This window comes from Staurois parvus, unplaced genomic scaffold, assembly GCF_062004578.1.
Source record: "Staurois parvus isolate SC_StPar_1 unplaced genomic scaffold, SC_StPar_1.0 ptg000885l, whole genome shotgun sequence".
Classification (NCBI taxonomy): Eukaryota; Metazoa; Chordata; class Amphibia; order Anura; family Ranidae; genus Staurois; species Staurois parvus.
Window position 1 is genome coordinate 602,185 of NW_028318681.1, and position 17,713 is coordinate 619,897.

The 17,713-nt window shown below is 43.4% G+C and overlaps 1 protein-coding gene across 1 annotated transcript in view; it reads left to right on the forward strand.

Moving 5' to 3' along the window:
- Nucleotides 1-13,438: 13,438 nt before the first annotated feature.
- LOC149442471 (guanine nucleotide-binding protein subunit beta-5) overlaps nucleotides 13,439-17,713 on the forward strand; it is a 100,053-nt gene continuing 95,778 nt past the window's right edge. The window contains exon 1 of the mRNA XM_089656078.1: nucleotides 13,439-13,672. Within this exon, the coding sequence (XP_089512204.1) occupies nucleotides 13,561-13,672 (112 nt within the window). The 5' untranslated portion in view covers nucleotides 13,439-13,560. The remainder of the gene's footprint in view (nucleotides 13,673-17,713) is intronic.

The window sequence follows — 17,713 nt, forward strand, 5'->3', positions numbered from 1 at the left end:
TAGGCCTTTAGTCCAGTTATCTTATTGAAGGAATTAATATGCAGATAACGGTCAACCTACCCTCTCTTAACCACTTCCCGTTCGGCGCATGTATATAAACGGCCGGACAGGAGCAGTGCAGGGGTGGGTGGCTGTTTATAAACGGCCTCCCTGCTTCCTGCTTCTGCGCGCTCCCTGGGAGTTCACAGCAGCGCGATCCAGTGCCCGCTGTGTGAGGTCCCAATCATGTGATCACTGATTGGCCAATCAATGATCACATGCAGAGTAGTAAGCAAGATGTCACTTCTGACATCATTGCTTACTACGTGTGAAATCTGTGAATGATCACAGAGGTCACATGGTACAAGGCTATTCACAACAACCTTGTACCATGTGACAAGCTGTGACCAATCACAGCTCTCACAGTATTTCTCAATGGCTGCAAGAATGCAGCCAGAGAGAAGGAGAAATTATTGCTTTTGCAGCCTTTATGGGTGTAAAAGCAATCAATGTAAAAAAAAAAAATCTTCATCACCCCCCACAAGTAGAACAGTGTCACTATGGTGACACTGTACTGCTAGGGTGACAGTATGTAAACAAAAAAACTTAAAATGAAAATTATAATTTTTGGTTATAAACTAATTTGGGTTTTTTTTTTTTCACTAAAAAGATAATTGAATACATTTTGGCCAAGATTTATGAAGAAAGATTATTTATTTGCAAAATTGTATAAGAAAAACACTTTATCATTTATATAGCAAAAAAAAAAATCCCAGGGGTGAATAAATACCACCAAAATAAAGTTTTATCTGTCTCAAAAAAAAAAAAAAAATTCATATGGGTACAGTGTTGTATGACCGCGCAATTGTCATTCAAAATGTGATAGCACTGAAAGCTGAAAATTGGCCTGGGCAGGAAGGGGGTGAAAGTGTCCGGACTTGAAGTGGTTAAGTGACCATAAGGACCAAGAGCTAATATATATGGAGTTGGAGAAATAATTAAGGGGAATCTTTTCTCCATATCGCATTGGGTGTTTAAATCGTTGATCACTCTGGATATAGACGGTGACAATAGTGATTTCCATAATCTAGTGATGTTATTTTTAACTGCATAAATAATGTGAATGATAATAGTGCATGGATCAGGAGGAAATTTGTCTAGTCCAATAGGAAACAATGCTAATGCCGGGTTAGGTCTTTAGTCCAGTTATCTTACTGAAGGACTTAATAAGCAGATAACGGTCAACCTACCCTCTCTTAGGCTGGCCATAGACGGGTCGTTTAACGGCCGAATTTTCGGCCGATAAACGAAAAATCGATCATTGCAGCACCAATGCTGCCACCAATGTCCACAAAAAACGTCGTTTTTTTCGTGGATTTCCAACATGACCGATAAAAATAAACGAGAAGATCCGCGAAAAACAGCCGACGGGCTGGCCCTTCTAACAGCGTGAATATCTGGCTTTAGAAGACATGCCACTATATCCAGGATATATATATATATATATATATATATATATATATATATATATATATATATATAGACACATTTGTAAATGGCAATTTTTTTTTACATAAAAATAATCCCTATTTTAGCTACATATGTTTTAATTTCCTGGCCATACAGAGCTATTGAACTGAAAGTATAAAGTTATCTTATAGAATGATATACTCCGGTTTCCTCCCACACTCCAAAGACATGCTGGTAGGTTAATTGGATCCTGTCTATATTGGCCTAGTATGTGTATGTATGAATGTAAGTTAGGGACCTTAGATTGTACACCCCTTGAGGGTTAGGGACTGATGTGAATGTACAATATATATATATGTAAAGCGCTGCGTAAAATTGACGGCGCTATATAAGTACCTGAAATAAATAAATAAATGATAATACAGTAAATATTATAAATTCTACATTTTTAAATAAAAAAATGAAACTGGAATGGTCATTTGGCACCATACAAAAAAAAAGTTTTTATACTTGTACTGTTTACCATCAAAAATGCATAACAACATCTACTATTGTATGTACAGCTATAGGATTAGCCAACAGGGATTATGTACAAGCAGCTTATCTGTCCTGGAGCTTCCCCATTGTCTCCAAGCCATTAACCTCTATAGAAATAAAAGGAGGAGGTTGGATCTTATTTTGTCTTTTTTTCTCTTCCAGCTGTACTGAGGCGGCCTGAGCAATGTGTGACCAGACCTTCCTTGCTGTTCTCTTTGGCCCTTGTGCCAAATGCAGTCGGGAGAGACCATTACGGACCATTTACATCAAAGCTGAACCCGTGACTTTCTGTTCACTATGTGTGGAATTGGTACGGTAACAAGTCAAATAACATGCCAATTGTTTACTGAACACCAGTAATGCTGGCCATACATGTAATACTATACCTGTTCAATATAACAATTATTCTGATAAAGGAATAACATTTTACAGAATTCTGATCATTTCGATCATAAAACTATTGTTTCCATTTTAAAGGTTTCTTTTTATGGACAATTATATAGAATGAAGTCCTTTCTTTGTATATTAAGGATATTTTTAAATGGGATAATTTAAAGGATAGGTTCACCTTTTGACCAAAAATAATAAATGCACATTTTTGTGCAGGTAAATAATTTGCTTTTTTTTATTTTTGTTTGCAAGATCATGCAAAGCATTGCACCATGATCAGCAGATCGCTGGGGCCATGCATGTCTGTTTCAGACCTGTCAGTATATCTGCCTTCCCATACGGGATGTACGGGCAAGCAGATATATTGACAGGAAGATTCAGTGAACCACCACGGCGCTCCACAGCACCATGATAGTTCATTGAGAACTACAAGCCGACAGCCGCTAAGGATGTGGGGACTTGTAGTTCATTCATTCACAGAACACTGTGAATGAATGACACGGCTAAGTGGGTGAAGCCCTGCACGGCCACGCTGTTTTGGGTACAGGGATCTTCTCCCCATACGTCTGTCGCAGGAAGGGGGGTATTGGGCAGTGGCTGTAGCATTGGGAACATGTAACATGTTCCACCGTAAAAACAGGTGGAACGTGTAACATGTTCCCAAAGGTGAACTTATCCCTCAAAGTGTTTCTAAACTCAAAACAGTAAAATCAGTCTGTATATGCAGTAAAGTATGCTTGTTATACACACTGTGGAACCTAAGGGCTTAATACACACTGTGTAAAAAGTATGTTTGATCCTGGCCTCTGTGATCCTCCCCTTCCTCTACTGTCCCCAATCCATCTCCTGATAAAACAGAGCCTTGGGGGCAAGCTGCACATGCCCAGATTGGTGTGTATTACTAGAGAGCTTTTTTTTTCTTGGGAGAGTGCATGTGATCAGCACAGGGCCGATCAGCACTGTCCAGACAAAGGGTCAGGGGTCCTGCAGGCTCACAGTACAATCAAGGGAGAATGAAAACTCCTCTTGCAAGCTTTAACCAGTGCGCTGCTGGACACTGATAAAAGTCACAAGACTGCCCTTACTGCTGATGAAAAAAAGGTATTTAGCAGTTTAAATTTACTAAAATAATTTCATTTCCATGTTCTGTGTAATGTGCAAGACTGGATATAGTGAATGCTGGGTCCTGGGTTTAGTAACACTTTAAGATTATCATTACGTGTATGGTTTGTGTAAAGTGGATGGAAACCTATAATGATATTTTAGTAATAAAAAGTATTGTTGGGATCCTGTTTAAATTCTTAACTAGTGAAATGGTAATATACCACCAGTTGTGAACAAGTGTAATATATAAAAAAACAATAATAATCAACACTGTTTTAGAGTCCTTTCACACGGAGCGGACCCGTTTAGTGGATCTCTCCGCTGAGCAAATGAATGACAGCTTTGTGTCCCCTCCACTGCTGCAGAGCAGACACAGAGCTGCTCACTCTCCTCAGTGGGCGGTCGGATGAAAATGGACCGCCTGTCCGTTTTCATCCAACCCGATCTAACGGACAGAATGGGATTTGGATCCCCATCCATCCATATTTGGTGGATCAGATCGGATGTCGGTGTGTGTAAACGGACTTGTGTCCATTTATACCCACCGCTCCATAGAGGACAATAGAGGTTCTGATCGGGTTTGCCTGAAAAACGGGCAGGCAGACCCGATCAGAATGTCCATGTGAAAGAGCCCTTAAATAAAGAACTTAAACCATGGAAGCTGTGCCCAAAAAGGTAAGCTGCTGACCAAATACTAGCTACCTGTGTTATCTGTTGGATTCCTGTAGCCGATCTTGTCCCTATTACTAACTTAATATGCACTGTTCTGTATTGCATCTCTGTGTAGAGTCGGCCATCTTGGTGTAGGAACATGGCTTTGCTTCCTCATTTCAGAAATGTTCCCTAATTACTAGTGATCTAATGAATGATGGTGGAATAATCAAAAATCAGTAGGAGAGGTGGAACTAGCACAGAATGAGTCAAGCAGGGAGATCTTTGCACTGCAAGTCCTCAGGTAGAGCTTCCTCTCCAGCAAGGAGAACAGTGAAGAGCCCAGAAGTGACATCACCAAATCTCACTCCAAATCTCCAAAGATTAACAGTCAGAGGCAGCAGTGCGTTAGATGACCTCAGTCAGCAGATTTATAGCTATCAGGCTGTAGGCAGGCACAAGAGTGCCTAGGCATTGTTGCATGTCAGGAAGAAATCCAAGACAAAAGGGCATTGCTTAAAGGGTTATTTTAAAAATGTAATGGTGAATTAACACCATACTTCCTCCGCAGCCCCTTCCCCCCCTAGTTATCTCCATGAGTAATTAGCTGTCAGTGCCCATACAGCTGGTGCAGCTGTCCAGGGATTTGAAATCCCTGTTGTTCTCCCTCTTCTTTCTGCAGGGCTTCCAGGATAGATCAGAGTGATGCTCTGTGCTGGCACCAGGGCTTGGAGGACAAGAGGTGGGTTGTAGGGGCGGCTTTCCTGGACGCAATGATTTAATGTAGAGATGGGGGCACCTTCCTCTTCTTACAAGGCTGACAGGAGTAGTGATAGCGGTGGTGATTTTGACAAGCGAGTGACTGCTGGGAGTAGGATCCCCTAAGCTTGCACATCAAGAATGGGGGTGCGCAGTTCAGCATCTTTGCCCTGGATGCTGGGTGAACTTGTCCCGACACTTGCTGGCACTGACCAATCAGAATTGCTCTGATTCATCTCAGAAGCCCTGCATTTCTGCAGAGGGAGAAGAGCTGTGTTTTCAAATTTCCGACGGCATGGGCACTGACAGCTCATCATCCACAGAGGTAAGTATAGCAGGGACCGAGGGTGGGGAGGGTCTATGATGTTAGCTCACCTTTTAATTTTTTTCTGAAAAGTTGGACTTGTACTTTAAGCACAATTAACATTTCTATATGTTCCCTATAAAAAAGCAAACGTTCGCTTATTGAGTCCAGATCCACTTAAGTGTAGTGCCCAATTTGATGCGATCCTTTAATACAACAGAATGTTCCATCACGATATTCTTGTTTTTCGAGATAACTTGGCTGTAATGCTCTACTGCATTATTTATATAAAAAGCACAGTGCGCTCCAATTGTCAGCACTAATTTAATATCTCAGTAAGAAGAGCTAAGTCATTAGCACTGACCTAAATATTATCAGTGATGAAACTACCATTTGTTCAGTAGCTGTGCAAAATCTGCTGCTGGCTCACTTGCTACTAAAATTATTTTCTGTTTTGGCTTTAATGTATCTTATGTCAACTTAGGTCCTAAGGGATGGGATGACCATTCGAGTACTCAGGCACTGCCCGAGGGCCCGGGGTCAGTAGGGGGCCCCATGAGATGTCCCTGGTACCTTTCATAGGTTTTTTTGGGTGTGGTTTGAGTGTGGGCAAGGACACAGTGGCCCCATGATCCCCTATTGCTCGGGGGCCCCATGAGTTGTCAGTCCACCCCTGGGTCCTAAAGACTAAAATACAGGTATCATAGCTCCGTTTGGACGGGACAGCAGTCGGGCCCAGTCCATCACTATTCATACTCACTGACATGATTAAATACTTGATAAATTGTTAAAGCTGAAGTTTACTTACATTTTGTTCGGCAATGCAGCACCAGTGGTATAACTTACCTGTAACAAAGCGTGTCCCCTACCCGGCTGGCTGCTGAATGGTGTAAAAACCAACGATGTGGGAGTGAATGTGAAAAAATTGTTCATCTCACAATCCCTATTCTCCAGCCTCCTCCATTCATAGAACTCTTGTTATTATTTCCCAGAATGCAAAGTGTTCCGTGTATGTAGGAATTGGATCCTGTCATTCATCTGCCCAACCTCTATTCACAGAACAGAAGTACGCTTCTAAGTGCAGTAGATTAAATAATTTATTAGTATAAAAAATGCAAATTAGCCATTCACATGAAGTAGAAATAAAAGTGCTTATCAAGCTTAAAAGCCATCGCCCATGAGGACCTGGGCTGTCTGAAGCCAATGGAAGGTCAAGACCAGAGGATATATGAGCTCAGGAGTCAATGTGACAGCATGGGAACTTGGCCAACGCCAGAGAGTGTGGAGGGGGTGTGGCTACACGTTTCAAGGTGGCAATCCATCTTCCTCAAGCCTGTCCTGGAGCTGCACTATGTCCTTTGAAGTCAGCTGCTATACCTCACTTGGCATTATTAACTATTCAGTTAGGACTTCACCACTCTAGAGTCTACTGGCTTGGTTCTTTGTGCTATAATGGACTTTACATCCATTAACAGAATGCTTTGCATTTTGGGAAAGAATGGTACATGCACTATGAATGAAGGAGGCAGGAAGAAGGGAGGGTACAACTCTTTCACAGTGCCTGATGATAACATGATAGGAATGATGAAGCACTTTTCCTCCCACTGATAGGAATGATGAGGCACTATTCCTCCCACTGATAGGAATGATGAGGCACTATTCCTCCAACTGATAGGAATGATGGGGCTCTATTCATCCCACTGATAGCAATGATGGGGCTCTATTCATCCCACTGATAGCAATGATGGGGCACTATTCCTCCTGCTGACATCAATGAATGGGAGACTATTCCACCCATTAATACCAATGATGGGGTACTTTTACTCCCACTAACACCAATGATGGAGCACTATTCCTCCCACTGACACCAATGATGGGGTATTTTTACTCCCACTAACACCACTGATGGGGCACTATTCTTCCCACTGACACCAATGATGGAGCACTATTCCTCCCACTGACACCAATGATGGGGTACTTTTACTCCCACTAACACCAATGATGGGGCACTATTCTTCCCACTGACACCAATGATGGGGCACTATTCCTCCCACTGACACCATTGATGGAGCACTATTCCTCACACTGACACCAACAACGAGGCATTTTCTACTCCCACTAGCCACAGTCTGACCCTCCTAGGGTCTGTAAGACAGTAAACTGGCCCTTGATTATGTAAGTTTGGAGACCCCTGATTTAAAGGAATAAAAAGATAGCATCTATGGCATTGCTCTTTTTGGCTAATATTTTGTTCTGGGTCAAGGTTTCTTCCTGCAACTGAACTGGACTTCCAGTTAGGGGTAACTGATCTCTTTCTCTGTATTTGTGACAGAGTTCAGTTGTTTTTAAACTACATTGCAGGAAAACACGTGAATGGCCTATGGGGTCATTATAAAAGTCAAGGACTCTTTAACCCAGGTCAGACAGGATTTTAGAAAGTTCAGAAACAAAGCTGAGTACTGTCTGTGATACTTTTTTATTTGCATTAACAGTTAAAGAGGAAAACTTGTCCCTGTCTTAAAGTGTTACTAAACCCAGGACCCTGCATTACTATAGCTGGTCTCCCACAGTACACACAACATGGAAATGCAATTATTTTAGTAAATATAAACTGCTAAATATCTTTTCTCATCAGCAGTTAGAGCAGTCTTGTGACTTCTATCAGTGTCCAGCAGAGCACTGGTTAAAGCTTTAGGAGGAGTTTTCATTTTCCTGTAGGAGGATGCGGAACCCCTGACCTCTGTCTGGACAGTGCTGATTGGCCCTGTGCTGATCACATGCACTCTTTCAAGAAAAAAAAATCTCTAGCAATACTCACCAAACAGAGCATGTGCAGAGTGACTCCACAGGATATGTCTTATCAGTAGATAAGAGGGGGACACTGGAAGAAGGGGAGGATCAGAGAAGTCAGGATCAAACAGCGTTTTTACACAATGCAGAGGATGAACCCCTTAGGTTCCATAGTGAGTATAACAAGCATGCTTTACTTCATTTACAGACTGATTTTCCTGTTGTGGGTTTAATATCACTTTAAAATAAAAAATATATACATATTTGCTAGACCATAGAGTCCAGCATTGTCCTGAAGCAAAAACTCCCCCTTTGTCTCTCTTCTCTGGTGCTGCCATCTTTGTTTGTGATCCGGCGCATGCACAGACACAGCATGAGGCTCTGCTAATTCAATGGGACCTGACAGCGATTCCCACATCACGTGTACACATGTGCCAGATCCCCCATGCATGGGCAGACACACTGCAGGTCTCAGGTAGTTCTTTGAAAAAGACCCCACAGCATGTGTGCGCATGCATGGCATCTCACAAATGGTTCCTGGGATGGCTACATCACACTTCCCAGGAGGCAGCCTGCCAGATATCATGTACAGTATGTGCACACATGTGGTGGAGTCTCTGCTAGAGAAATGCCAGAGCAATGCAGCATATCTGTGCATGTAGGGGGCCAATTAAAAATTAAGTTTTAATTTGCAATCATTTTTTTTTTTTGTGTGCAAGAGGGAGGGGAGGCTGGAGAGAGATCATGGAAAACTGGGTGTAGTTTCACTTTAAATTTTCAGGACAAGCTTTCAAGGTATACATCCTACTTCTATGGTCCAAGCCAAATGGATACACAAGGCCTTAAAATCATGTCTAACAAGTTGCTACTGTCTTATGTATCAGTACTGCTTAGACCAGGGGTCTCCAAACTTTCTAAACAAAGGGCCAATTTACTGTCCTTCAAACTTTTGGGGGGCCGGACTGTGGCCAGTAGAAGAAGAAAATGTCCTGGCATCAGTGGGAGTAAACAGTGCCCCATCGTTGGTATTAGAGGTAGTACTAGTTTTCTATTAGTGGTATCAATGGGAGATATAGTGCCCCATCATTGGTGTCAGTGGTAGGAATAGCATCCCATTGTTGGTGTTAGTGGGAGGAATAGTGCCCCATCATTGGTGTCAATGGGAGGAATAGTGCCCCATCATTGGTGTCATAGGAGGAATAGTTCCCCATCATTGGTGTTAGTGGGAGAAATAAATATTGTGCCATCATTGGTGCCAATGAGAGGAATAGTGTGCCATCATTGGTGCCAATGAGAGGAATAGTGCCCCATCATCTGGTATCAATAGGAGGAATATCTTCTTTTGTCAGTGTCAGTGGCAGGAATTGTGCCCCACTGTTGCTGACAATGGAGGGAATAATGCCCCAAGAGCCACATAAAAGCAAGCAAAGGGCCACATCTGGCCCCCGGGCCACAGTTTGGAGGCCAATGGCTTAGACCTTTAGGAAGGGGGTTTACCCTTCAAGTGACACAAACTTATATTATTCTCCAAATACAATCCATACACACCCCTAACCACACGGAAGAAAAATAGATCTGAAATATATTTTAAAAATATTCTTCCCAAATATATTGAGATATATTTTGACCATATTCAATATATTTCAATATATATATAGACACACTGCATGTTGAAATGTGTTTTATATATTACAAAATATATGAAAAATATTTTTTAAACATCTTCTTCAGATTTTTTTAACATATAAAAAAGTCATTTTAACATATATTTGTAAATGCATTCCAAAAATGTAGATTTGTATTTTTGAAGACATACAGTATATTTGAAATGTATTTTTTAAAATATTTTTCATATATTTTGTAATAAAAACGCATTTCAACATGCAATATATATATATATATATATATATATATATATATATATTTTTTTTTTTTTTGAAATATATTGCATATGGCCAAAATTGTAGTATTTCAAATATATGTCAATATATTTGTCAATATATTTGGGAAGAATATTTTTTAAATATATTTCAAATATATTTTTCTTCCATATGGGTACCTAATGCCCTGTAATCTATTTTTCACGAAATCGTTTCTTACTGAGTTTTTCTGCATTCTTTGTAATGCTCTCTCTGAGCTCCCAAACCTCTCCTTTTCCCATTCACTTCTGTTTGTTTGGAACGGGCAGTGCACATTAGTTGCGGTCTTGTACACTACTCTATGCATGCTACAAATCCCATAGTCTATGGTCCATCTTAGGAGTGGAGAAGAGAGGATGGCTGCGTTCCTACATACATGGAGAATGGACGTAGCCACCTTCTAACAGGAAGTCAGATCACAGCAGAAAAAAAAAAAAGGAAGATTTTGGAGATTTGGGGCTGAGAGCATTAGAAGAGTTAGGAATATATAATTTGAATATATATTTTTTAAACCATATTTTTTAAGCTCGTCCTGAAAATGTAACTGTTAGGGCTGGTTCACACCACATGTAGTCCAGTGCAGGGGCGGACTGACAACTCATGGGGCCCCCGGGCAATAGGGGATCATGGGGCCCCTGTGTTCTTGCTCAAACTCAAAAAAGCCTATGAAAAAGGTACCAGGGACATCTCATGGGGCCCCCTACTGACCCCGGGCCCTCGGGCAGTGCCCGAGTTTCCAAATGGTCAGTCTGCCCCTGGTCCAGTGCATTTTCTTTATGCATCAAAAACACATGGATTAGGTAGGTAGGTTATATGGATTCCAATGGCATAGTTCATACCAGTGCAGTCAGTTCTAATGCGTTCCAGTTCCAGAAAAAAAAGTAGAACATGCTGCATTTTTTCTGCACTGACCTATACTAAAACGCACAGGAACGCACAGGAACACGCTGCAATGCACATGTCCTTATTTAAAGTGAAGAAAAAAAGAGGGGAAAAAATACAAGGGAACGCATGAAAAACAAACCAGAACGCACCAAAAACTTGTCAAAAATGCGCAAGCAGAAACGCATCTGGACTGAGTTTCTATGGTGTGAACCGGCCCTTAGTACAAAGAAAGAAAGAAGCACAGACAGTCTCAACTGCCATATTACAAGGGCACTACAAGGACTACAATCACCTAAAGCGTGATTAACATTCAGCTAAATAGCAGCAGAAGGCAATGCAGTTTATTAGGAAGAGTCAGTGCCAATGATAATGAACATCAAGGACAAGTTCACACCACATGCAGTCCAGTGCGTTTATTTCTGCATCAAAAATGCAGTGATAGTAGTTTACATGGTTTCCAATGGCATAGTTCACACCAGTGCGGTCAGTCCAATTGCGTTCCAATTCCAGAAAAAAAAGTAGAACATAATGCATTTTTGTTTTTTTGCACTGAACTATACTGGAATGCAGTAAAACGCATAAAAAATGCACCTAAACGCACCAAAAATGCACCGGAATGCACATGCCCTTATTTAAGTTGAAGAAAAAGGGGAAAAAACACACCAGAACATGTCATAAACACGCATACAGAAACGCATTCGGAACGCAATTGGACTGTTTTTCTATGGTGTGAACCGGCCCTAAAGCAGTATAAGGGCTCATTCAGATTGGTGCTAAGACCCATCCTCCATGAAGAGCCGCTTTTTGCTGCATCTGCAGCCACCTCGGAGCTGGGCGCAGGCAGCCCATAGAAGTGGATGCAGCAGCTGCATAGATGCAGTCACATGTCACAATCTGACATGTGGGCAGGAGGAAATACAAGGATCTGAATACAGACATAGGGGTTGATTTACTAAAACTGGAGAGTGCAAAATCTGGTGCAGCTGTGTATAGAAACCAATCAGCTTTAGTAAATCAACCGCCACGTGTGTTCAGATCTGTGCACCCTCTCCTGCCCACATGTCCAATTTTGATGCGTGACTGCGTCCATGCAGCTGCTGCATCTAATTCTATGGGCTTCCTGCACACAGGAGGTGGATGCAGACGCAGCAAAAGCGGCTCAGAATGGAGGTCGGGAATTAGCATCCGTCTGAACAACTTAAAGCAGAGCTCCACCCAAAAGGGGAAGTTCCGCTTTAAAGACTGGTCCCCCGCTCCCCATTAAGGATTGGCATCTTTGGGGGGCAGGGGGGATCGGGTACCCGAATTTGACAGGTACCCGCTCCCACTTCTGGTCTGATCGCCTAGGTGATCGGAAGTGGAAGGTGTCCTCCCTCCCTCCCCGTGATCCTCTGGAACACATGACAGGTCCCAGAAGACTACAAGACCATTCAGGAAGCGCAGCGGTACTCACGCATGCGCAGTGGGCACCCGGCTGTGAAGCCGCAAGCTGTCACAGCCAGGTGCCCACACTGAAGATGCTGGCGTTGGGGAGAGAAGATGGCCGTTAAAACGAGCTGCAGGGGACACACCGCGGGACCGAGGGACAGGTAAGTGTCTGTTTTTTAAAAGTCAGCAGCTACAGTTTTTGTAGCTGCTGACATTTATTTTTTGACAGCGTGAGTGGAACTCCACTTTAAACCCCAAAACCAAAATGTAATATATTGCAGCATACCAATCCTTAACCCCTCGATGCCACGTGCACGCAAATATGCAGTCTCTTGGCGTCTGGGCCTTGACGCTGATGGCCGTATATTTGTGTACGATTACAAAGTACATATGTGCTGAAAGCGTGCGCCCTGCGTGCTCCCACCACATATGTCCGTCACTCACGGAAAGGTCCCGATCTCCCCTTTCGATCGGGACCTTTTCCGATCATGTGACCACCATGATGGCGAATCACGGCGGTCACATGACCCTAAAACCCCACCCCGCCTCCCAGCTTCTGAAACTTTTAAAGGGCCAGGAGGCGTCGGTGCAAAGAGGTTAATATTACCCCTGGTTCACACTGATGCGGTGCGGAATTCACAGCGTTTTCACTGCGAATTCCGCACAACATCAGAATTGCACCCCGTTCATGCGAACCGCTGTGGGTGTGCATATTAAGTTAACAGCACCCTGAAAGTGGTCCACAAAACGCGGCGTAATCTGCAAAATCGGATCACGTAGGTGTGAATACCTATGCAATCCGATTCTATTGCGGACCCAAAAAAGGGTCCTTCACGTTTTTGGTGCGGATGCGGTGCGAATGTATGGCTCCAATCGCACCGCACACAAATCGCATGTGATTTGCGCAGGAATGCGGTGGGGTTCCTGTGCGAATCACATGCGATATACCACACCGCATAGATGTGAACCCAGGTTAAATTGATAAAATAACACCAGAATATTTCTGAATATCAAGCACTTTTTTGACCCCATATTTTTCCCTAGAATTTCATCAAAAAATAAAATGGTCATAAACAGAAAGAAGTGCTGAAAATCTCTGTGACACATTGTTGCATTTAAAAATGAAAGAGAAAGAAGGGAAAAGGAACCAATGTAAACATGCAATGCTCTTTTGTTTCTAACCTAATAAAGCTATTCATGTTGAAAAAAAAAATCCTGAGCCTGCAGCCAAGCAGCTTGTGCTAGAGCATCCTTGATAGTGCAGCCATCCCCATCATACACTGCTACCCCCTCCACCTCCCTCCGCTCCTGCAACCCTCTCCTCTCTCTCTCATTTATCTCAAGATGGCAACCGAAGGCTTGCAGGAGAATGAAACCCTGGCCTCCCTGAAGAATGAAGCCGAGAGTCTGAAGGGGAAGCTGGAGGAAGAGCGAGCCAAGCTGCATGATGTTGAATGTACGTATGCTAATCTGTATTCAGTGTGACATCTGGAGTGTGACACAGCTGGGGGGTGAGCAGAGCTGGGCGGTGTAAACAGACCGGCAGCTGGACTCCACTGCTCTGTGTGACACCATCTTCCCTTCTCACGACAGTGGTGTCACCCTACCATCACATTTCTTACAGTAAGGTCATCGCTGGGCGCTGTCATGTTACCCAACTCCCGATGTATCAAGCATATGGAGGAAAAACCGATCACTTCCTATTCACATTATTCTCCCATAATCATCTGCCTATCCCAGGAGTGCGACATTTCATCCTGCCCTCTCCTTTAATATCTCGCTGTCCCTTTTATTTTGTACACATACAATATTTAACGTATATGGAAAAATGGTAACGTGGCTTAGGCTGCTTCACGTGGGGCCGTCTGGCTGCAGCGAGTCCCTCTCGGAGCTTTAGTGCGCCCAGGAGGGATAGGTGCAGCATCCGGCCCCGCCGAAGGACGCCTGACCATGCCTATGGTGCTGGATAGGGCTGAACACTGTACCTGCGTTTAGGTCCCCGTGCGTGGAACGCATGTCTTCACATACGTGGGAAAGCAAAACCTTCTTGAGGGGTACAAAAGCCCACCAACACTAGATTTAGAGGTCTTCCAGCATGCCTGCAAGTTTCACGAACTTGTCATCACTATTATTAGATTGTGCGGTACCTAATAGGCCTCATGCACACGAGAGCTCACATATGCTGCTTTTACAGGCGTTTGAGCATTTTTTTTCTCTGCCTCTAAATACCACTTTACTATATGTTAGCCTATGGGGTTGATTTACTAAAACTGGAGAGGGCAAAATCTGGGGCAGCTGTGCATGGTAGCCAATCAGCTTCTAACGTCAGCTTGTTCAATTCAAGCGGTAGTAAACTGCAGCTGCAGAAAAAAAATAAAAAAAAATCCCCTGGAAGGTAATGTCATGACGTGCTAATATGTATCATATACTAGCACATTATGCAGGACTTGCCTTAACCACTTGGTAACCTCGCCGCTATAGCTGAATGATGGCTACAGCGCTGTTATCCAGTTCTGGGAGGGCATCATATGTCGCCCTCTCAGAACGCGCCCTCCTGCGCACCCCCAGCGGCGCGCACCTGGCGATCTTCATGATCGCTGTGTCCTAAGGACACAGCTGATCATGTGATGAGGTAAAAGGCCAATCACAGCAGCCTTTTACCATGTGATCAGCTGTGTCCAATGACACAGCAGACCACGGAGTAAATACAGTTGCTGGTTGTCGGCTGCACTTTCTCCACGGAAAGTAGTGCCGATAACCGGCAGCTGTCACAGAGCAGATTGGCACTGATCATCAGGGCACTGATGATCAGTGCCCTGCAGTGCCACCCAGCAGTTCCACCCACCAGTGCCCAGCAGTGCCTCCCACCAGTGCACAGTAGTGCCAACCATCTGTGCCCCCCCAGCAGTGCCACCCATCAGTGCTGCCCAGCAGTTGCGCCCAGCAGTGCCATCAGTCAGTGCCCTCAGTCAACGCTGTCAGTCAACACCACCCGTCAGTGTCGCCCATCAGTGCCGCCTTTCAGTGACCATTATTGCTGCATATCAGTGCAGCATCATTAGTGCCTCCTCATCAATGCCCACCAGTGCCACCTCATCAGTGCAGCCTATCAGTGCTGCTTATCCGTGCCACCTCATCAGTGCCCATCAGTGCTGCCTATCAGTGCAGCCTCATCAATGCACATCAGTGAAGGAGAAAAATTACCTGTTTGAAAAATTTTATCATAGAAACAAAGAAAACTTTTTTTTTTCAAATTTTTTATAGTGCAAAAAATAAAACACCCAGTAGTTAATAAATACCACCAAAAGAAAGCTCTGCGTGTGTGAAAAAAAAGATAAAAATTTCATATGGGTACAGTGTTGCATGACCAAGGAATTCTCATTCAAAGTGCGACAGCGCTGAAAGCTGGAAATTGGCCTGGGTAGGAAGGGTGTATAAGTGCTCTGTAGGCAATTGGTAAAATGAAGCCCTCCAGCGGTGCAGTGTCCCTGCTTAAGAGGTTTTCATCTTCACCCGGTCTTCCGGGTTCACGAGTCCTGGCAGCCGGACTGGCCGAGCCACACTGACGTCACTCCTGTACATGCACGTGGGAGTCTCGGGACATGGCACAGTGCTGTAAAGGAATGTCGTGGGTATGCCATTCATTCAGAGCATATGCACCAGTGGACAAAAAGAGAAAATATCTCCCATACGGTGCACATTTAGGAGATATTCATTCTGTCTACAGGAAAGCCTCATTGTAAGCTTTCCTGTAGGTAAAAGCTACAAAAATGGGTTTACTCCCACTTTAAAGGATAAGTTCACCTTTTTACGAAAAATAATAAATGCACTTTTTTTGCATGCATTATTATTCTTATTATTATACAGGATTTATATAGCGCCAACAGTTTGCGCAACGCTGTACAAAATGAAGGCAGATATTACAGTTACAATACAGTTTGGTACAAGAGGAAACAGAGGGCCCTGCTCGTTAGAGCTTACAATCTAAGAGGAAGGGTTGAGTGATACTAAAGGTAATAGCTGTGGGGGGGGTGAGCTGATGGAGGAAATAAATGGCTGTTTACTAGGTAGAAGCAGGATAGGCTTCTTTAACCTCCTTAGCGGTGTTCCCGAGTGTAGCTCGGGGTAAAATTTCTATACCAAAAGCGGCAACCCCAAGCTACACTCGGGCTTACCATGCGGCGCTGCTCTGGGGGTCCCTGCAGCACTTACCTTGTCCTTCGCTCCCGCGATGTGTCCCCTCCAGCGTCCCTGGAAATCTCCTCCGGCCGATGCCGGCATCCAGCTTCTGTGTTCCGGTCCCTGTGACGTCGGGACGTACGGGCGCCGGAACCGGCGGGAAATTTGAATTTTTAAAAAAATGTCATTTTTGCTGTCATTGCTGTTTCAATGCATTTCACATACATTTTGTCCCTACTGCTTTGTCCTGTGCCCTGCCTGCATTTTGAATGTTCTTTCTGCCTGGAAACTTAGAAAAATCGATGGTGTCCAAAAAGCATCCCTTTATGTCAAAAGCGGTTTTAGAACAGCGATAGTAAATCAGAACCACTTGCAGAATTGAGTGATAATGATTCGTGGGGAAATTCGTCATCAGACACTGAAGACGATTTTGCGACTTTGCTCAGCGATGTGCGAATTTGCCTCTGTATTTCAAATTTCAGTCTTTTTGGTTTGATTATATTATTGAATTAAATTTATTATTATTATATTATTATTTTTTATGATTATTTATTAAATTATAATTTATGATTTTGTGTTTCAAGTATTATCATATCCGGAATGTTTACTAGACTCTTGTTCGGACAGATTTCAGTGAGTTATTCCTAAAAATTACAGCCTACAATAAAAAACTACATATTTCCATGCAAAAAAATGATACCGCTTTCAGCACAAAAAATCGGAAAGAATCATACCGCCGAGGAGGTTAAAGAGAAAGGTTTTCAGGAATTGTCTAAAGGTGGACAGATTAGGAGACAGCTAGACAGATTGGGGTAGAACATTCCATAGGATGGGAGAAGCTTGGGAGAAGTTCTTGAGGCGAGCATGGGAGGAGGTGACACGGGAACTAGAGGGCAGAAGGTCTTGGGGGGATGGAAGAGAGCGGTTTGGTTGATATTTTGAGACCAGGTTGGTGATGTAGCTGTGGGCAGAGTTGTGGATGGCTTTGTAAGTTGTTAGTATTTTGAATTTTATTCATTGAGCGAGTGAAAGCCAGTGGAGGGATTGGCATTATTTTTCGTTTATGGGGCTTTTAAAACATGGCACCATCGATCAGTAGATCACTGGTGCCATGCAGGTCTCCTGCAGACCTGTCAGTATATCTGCTTACCCATAGGGGGTGTAGGAGCAAGCAGATACAGTGACAGGAAGAATCAATGTAACCTCCAAGGATCAGGCCCTCCTAACTCTCTTGTATTGAACTGAATTGTTGCTGTATTGTCTTCCTTTATATTGTAAAGCGCTGAGCAAACTGTTGGCGCTATATAAATCCTGTATA